This window comes from Lactuca sativa, chromosome 6 (assembly GCF_002870075.4).
Source record: "Lactuca sativa cultivar Salinas chromosome 6, Lsat_Salinas_v11, whole genome shotgun sequence".
In the NCBI taxonomy this organism is placed as follows: domain Eukaryota; kingdom Viridiplantae; phylum Streptophyta; class Magnoliopsida; order Asterales; family Asteraceae; genus Lactuca; species Lactuca sativa.
This window is the reverse complement of record NC_056628.2, coordinates 24,364,489-24,370,488: the sequence shown is the minus strand read 5'-3', so window position 1 is coordinate 24,370,488 and position 6,000 is coordinate 24,364,489. Positions and strand designations below refer to the sequence as shown.

General features: G+C 34.3%; 3 protein-coding genes across 3 annotated transcripts; all 3 read left to right on the top strand.

Annotated features, from left to right (window-relative positions):
• The first annotated feature begins 232 nt into the window (after positions 1-232).
• Positions 233-1,016, top strand: LOC111882985 (jacalin-related lectin 3). The gene is made up of 3 exons (XM_052764860.1): positions 233-493; positions 573-778; positions 968-1,016. The coding sequence occupies exons 1-3, from the start codon at positions 233-235 to the stop codon at positions 1,014-1,016; spliced, it is 516 nt and encodes a 171-aa protein (XP_052620820.1).
• A 229-nt stretch (positions 1,017-1,245) lies between these two features.
• On the top strand, positions 1,246-1,846 carry LOC128126758 (inactive protein RESTRICTED TEV MOVEMENT 1-like). Its single transcript, XM_052764859.1, has 2 exons — positions 1,246-1,434; positions 1,517-1,846. The coding sequence occupies exons 1-2, from the start codon at positions 1,246-1,248 to the stop codon at positions 1,844-1,846; spliced, it is 519 nt and encodes a 172-aa protein (XP_052620819.1).
• A 3,112-nt stretch (positions 1,847-4,958) lies between these two features.
• LOC111882986 (protein RESTRICTED TEV MOVEMENT 1-like) lies at positions 4,959-5,745 on the top strand. Its single transcript, XM_052764858.1, has 4 exons — positions 4,959-4,963; positions 5,077-5,317; positions 5,413-5,417; positions 5,484-5,745. The coding sequence occupies exons 1-4, from the start codon at positions 4,959-4,961 to the stop codon at positions 5,743-5,745; spliced, it is 513 nt and encodes a 170-aa protein (XP_052620818.1).
• Positions 5,746-6,000: the final 255 nt, after the last annotated feature.

Below are 6,000 nucleotides of genomic sequence, written 5' to 3'. Positions count from 1 at the left end.
GTCTAATGACTAAATGTCTATAATGTCATTCTAATTCCACCAATTAATCAATAAATTCACGATAGTCTTGATTACTATTTTGACCATTTAGTCCCCATCCAGGCATATTACAACAAACTTTATGAAAATCTCGTATTACAATGAATTGGTTATTTTCACCAGCATATATGTGTCAACTGCTTTTCCATTGATTGTTGTCATTTAAGGGCCAAAGATTGAGATGATTTCTATAATGGATCAACATGGCTTAGAGTTTAAAAATTTAAACCTGAAGCATCTTTTACTCACAGTCAAAATGAAAAACATGGTGAAAGTGAATCCCTATGGAACGCAAGGGACGTGTTGGGATGAAAAGGGCAATACTGATATTGTGCAAATTCTGATTTCACATGGTTCTTCTGAGGTCAATTCAATCCAATTTGTATATGTTGTAGATGAGAAAGTGGTTTCTTCAGAAATGTATGGAAAACCCTTTGGTTTAAAATTCGATACTGTAAGTGTTACTATTACCATGCCCGTCTACTCATATCCATTTACTTTTTAATGAACAAAAAGAACTGTAAAAAATGCAGGTGACATTTAATTACCCTGACGAGTATTTGGTTTGGGTAAGTGGTCGTAATCAGAATGAATTGGCTTCGATTGCATTTGGCTTTGGCACCAACAAACGTAAGTTTGGTCCCTTTGGAATGCTCGATTCAACGATCCACAGAGAGGACGCAATTCTTAATAAAACAAGATTAAATCAAGGATTCCTGATTGTGATAAATGTTAAGAGGTAATATCGCAATTCTTAATAAAATAAGATTAAATCAAAACTAGATTACATAAATTAGAAATAACGCTTAACTTGAACAGAATGGTTGACGCGTGAAAAATAGCATCATGAAAAAATTGAAACCAACCAAATAAGTAGTTATTATTAAATTAGATATAGCAATAAAATAAATTTAACATTAAAAAAAAGTTACACAGATTTTTCATGCATGGATATAGATGCCATTGATATTATCTGATTCCAAATATATAAGGATTAAGCATAAGAATGTTATTCGCCTAATTAGTTAGTTATATATAGAAAAGATAATTACAGATATAAACAAAGATAATTTCAAATCTCTTAAGGATTAATAATGTTAGCTCCCCAACATTTATATATAGTTCAAGAATGCTAATAACTTCCTCAATCTTCAGAGTTTCGAAATTGAACCTGAAGCATCTTTTACAAGCTGTCAAATGGAAAACATGTCGAAGTTGGGTCCAAAGATTATCAAAGGAACAACTTGGGACGAAGGTGGCAAGACCAAAATCATGCAAATTCTAATTTCGTATGGAAAACATACTGTATATTCGATCCAGTTTGTGTATGCTGTAAATGGGAAAACGCTTCCTTCAGAAATCCATGGAAAACCCTGTGGTTCGAAATTTGATATCGTAAGTATTTACATGCATGCATGTCCATCTCTTCATCTCTCTTTTATCGTTCATTGAACTGATCATTAATTGAAAAATGCAGGTGACGTTTGATGACCCAGAGGAGTATTTGACTTTTCTAAGTGGTCAATATGGCATAAAGAAATTGAATTCGATTACATTCGGCACCAACAAGACTAGGTACGGACCCTTTGGAAGTACTCTTAAGAGTTCGGATCCGCAGTTTGTGTATAAGTTCATACCCGCGTTTTCGTTTGGGGGATTTCATGGTAGTGTTTACAAGACGTGTCTGTGTTCCATTGGGGTCTATGTTAGGCCCCTTGGATTGATTGCTGAACCTGAAATTGAAATGGATATTGGAAGTGATAAAGGTGAAGATGATGAAAGTACTTCTTCAAGATTGATGGACTAAAAGTAGCAAATTAGTATTTTAACTTGTCTTGGTTTTTAATCAAATCCCATATGCTTATTGACTTTCGTAATATGCAAAGTTTTTTTTTTTTTTTTTTTTTTTGTCATCATAGATCATATATTGTTTTTGATTTTTTCTTTTTGTTATTATCATTTTGTTACATGCGTGAAATCTGCGATTTGAATCATTTTATGCTTCTTTGGTATATAAAAAATAATTTGTTGGTTAACCAGGTTATAACCCATGTATTATCTTAAAACAATTTTAATGTTTTTTGTTTACTTAATTATTAATTTAAATTAATTTTAAAATATGTTTTAAAGATATAAACAACATTAAAATTATTATGTTGGATAATGATATATTGAAAAAATAAATAATCAATGATGGAAATAATATAGTAATAATATATGAACACAAAAGGATTAATATATATATATATATATATATATATATATATATATATATATATATATATATATATATATATATATATATATATATATATATATATATATGAGACAGTTTATTTATGATTTAAAAAAAACTTAAGATCTTGATCATAAATGATTATATGGCAAAGAGATATAATTATATATGACTATACATGTTTATACATATATGTCTAATCATAAATGATTATAGATAGGTGTTTTTGGTATTTTGGATGGTGTTTGAGAATTAGTCATTTGAATAGATAGGTGACGGTTAGAAGAGTCAGGACCTCATTAGTGACCTCATGAGTTATTGTTTAGATCGAGATGTGAGTTTTCATCATTGTACTAATGGGGTCGTGGCCCGATCATTAGCTATTTTAAGGATTCTGGCCTTGGGGAAAGAGAGATTTAGCCCTTTTTGGATGGGGGTATCATAGACTAAGTGATCTGAGTGTTCATTGTGTTTTGGACCAGGGTGATCTCGGTTCATTCGGAAAGCGGATAAGAGACAGTCAGACCTCCGTACAGGAGCAAGGATAAGGGAACTCTTGCGCGGAGCAACCAGTTGACCGAGTGGTGTTACGCCTCTCACAGCGGGGTCAAATAATCTCAGAGGGAAGGATTTGATTATGTTGCGTAGCTTTCGTCTGGGTCTAACCGTTACGGGGATAAATCTTTTACTCGAATGATTATCTGATCCATTCGTTGGGTTGGGTGTTCAACACTGAGACGTGATAAGTGGAAGCATTCAGTGGGTAGCATCAAAGGGACAACGCTGGGAGTGGCTGGAGATTTAGTTACAATGAAGGGTTGTCCCACACAGAGATATAGAAGGTTGTTGCTTATGGAAAGTTACCTTGGGAAGGCCAGTGACCGCGTAGGGAAAAAGGGGTGAACCCCCTTGGATGTTCAATATAAGTACTCAGGAAGTACCAGAAGGATTGTCGATTAGGTAAGTGCGATGGACTCAAGGTTTATGGTGATTGGATGGTTCTCAAGAGGATGCCTTTGAGGATTAGCATTTCGCTCAAGAAGACTGGAAGGAAGGCCAATAGAAGCGGTCCTTCGAAGATTGGGCCGAGCATACAGAGTATGCATCGTATAGGAATGTCGTGAGAGGTTGCGGGGTAGTTGGCCGTAGCAGACTTCGAGGACGAAGTCTAGTTTAAGTGGGGGAGAGTTGTAACACCCAAAATCCAGAAGGCTAAGAAAGGAAAGGAAATCCCCAAGGCAAGAAGGTAACTCGTCGAGTCTGGGGGATGACTCGACGAGTAGGAGCAGATTTTGGGTCGCGGGTTAAGTGACTACTCAATGAGTTGGAGGACTAACTCAGCGAGTTGGTCTGGGTTTGGGAAACCCTAACTTCGGTCTTATGTACCCTATTTAAGCATCTTATTCTCCTCCCATCAGCCTCATTCTTAGCCTCTAGATCCCAAACCCTAATCCACGAAACCCTAGAGCTTTCATTGAGTGTGTGAGTCATTTTTGAGTGAGTTGTGTGTTCTTGAGGCCTAGAAGAAGAAGAAGGAGCTTGAAGTCTTAGGCTGTGTTTGGCGCGCCACATCTAGCTGAAAAGCTAGCTTATTTTTCGAGCTTTTTTTATGTTGTCGTGTTTGGTAAGCCAAAAAGTAGCTGATAAGCTGGCTTATAAGCTAGCTTTTTGAAAAGCTACTTAGACTAGCTTTTTAGGAGCTTTTTTTAAATTTTCCAAACACACCCCTTAATTAATTATAGAAACACATATTCTTACATGTCCTTTTATGTAATTTTATATATTTCAGCTAGCTTTTCAGCTAGTTTTACCAAACGTTATTTTTTATCAGCTAGCTTTTCAGCTATCGGCTAGCTTTTTATTTAACAGCTAGTTTTTTAGCCATCAGCTAGCTTTTCAGCTAACAACTAGTTTTTCAGCTAGTCCGCCAAACATAGCCTTAATTATTTTATATTTTTCCTATATTAACGAAACAACCCTTATTTTATTCCAACATAAAATAATAAATTGTCTATAAAATAAGATAGTTGGGGTTTTTTTTCTCAAAAATTAATTGTTGAAACTAAACCATAAACTGATCAAAAATATTGAGATTTTATCGGAGATTTCCCTTTTATTTTTTTAAATATAAGTAAATAATTAATAATTAATAAAATGCTTTTAAAAAAATAGTAAGGGAAATATAATCATTTCAGATGTAATAGGTACCAAAGACCCAACAAAATTAAATAGTAAGAACCTTCCAAGTAAAGAAAAAAGATTTAGTGATTAAGTGTGCACGTTACCACAAACCATAGGGATCATTCGTGTAATTTATACATTTATTTATTAATGAAATGTTATCCGTATTTGTTTAATCTTTTTATTTACTTTTTTTAAATTAGCTTTATATATTTTTATTTTTTATAAAATAAAGTGTGGAAAGGGATGATCATACGGGATAGAAAGATAATGTGTTAAGCGTTTTGAGTTTGAGATGAACTTAGAAAACAGATAAAAGTAGATGTGCACATTGGGATGGATGGATGGAAACATTCCCTCCACCCTAAAAGAAATTTAACAGGAGCATAAAAGATATGGTGATGAAAAGCAAACAAACTCCAGAAATAAGGATAAATTATAAAAATAAGTTTTCTTAATTTGGAACCAAACCATAAAGCGTTACATACTGAAGGGATCATTCATGGAGTACACTCTAATCTTTTAAACCTTAGCCTTTCAACTTTTCACTCCCTAACAAACAATATATAGCTAGTCCGAATTTATAGTTCAACAATGCTAATAAATTCCTGATTCTTCAGGGTTTTGAAATTCAAACCTGAAGCATCTTTTAGTCGCAGTCAAATGGAAAACATGATGAAGTTGGGTCCCAAAGAAATGAAAGGATCTATTTGGGACGACCGTGGCAAGTCTAAAATCGACCGAATTCTAATTTCATATGAAAACTATGGCGTCTATTCGATCCAGTTTGTATACGTTGTAGATGGGAAACTGATTCCTTCAGAAATCCATGGAAAACCAAGTGATTTATATTTTGATATCGTAAGTATTAACTACCATGTCCATATCTACTCATCTCTCTTTAACTTCCATTGAACTGAAAAACAGTTGTTACTTTCCGGAATTGGAAAATGCAGGTGAAGTTTGATCACCCAAGGGAGTACTTGACTTCTGTAAGTGGTTAGTATGCGGGTTATTGGTGTGGCAGATTGGTATCTATTACATTTGGCACCAACGTACGTAAGTATGGACCCTTTGGAAGGGTCGGATATGATGGTGTTTACAGTTCCCATGTACCATTACCATTTGCATATAATTTCGGACCAAATTGTTCGTTTGGGGGATTTCATGGAAGTGACGACAACTCGTGGCTCTACACCATTGGGATCTATGTTAGGGCCACTGGATCGGTTGCTGAATCTGAAGCCGATATTGGCAAGATAAAAAGTGAAGAAGATGATCAAAGCTGAAAGAGCTTGTTTAAAAACCAATGGAATAAAAGTAGTGAAATTAAATTTTATCACTTGTAGTCAAGTGATTACTCGGTCGTATAGCACAAATTAGTTAGAAGGCTACTTTAATTAGTTTATTTAATCAGTTCCATATGGTTATTGAGTTTTGCAAAGGGGCATTCATCATCATTGGATATTCAATGTTATTAATTGTTATTGTCGTGTTGGATTTTGCCAACCGGAAATTAATGTTCCCGAGTTTTTATGTAAATT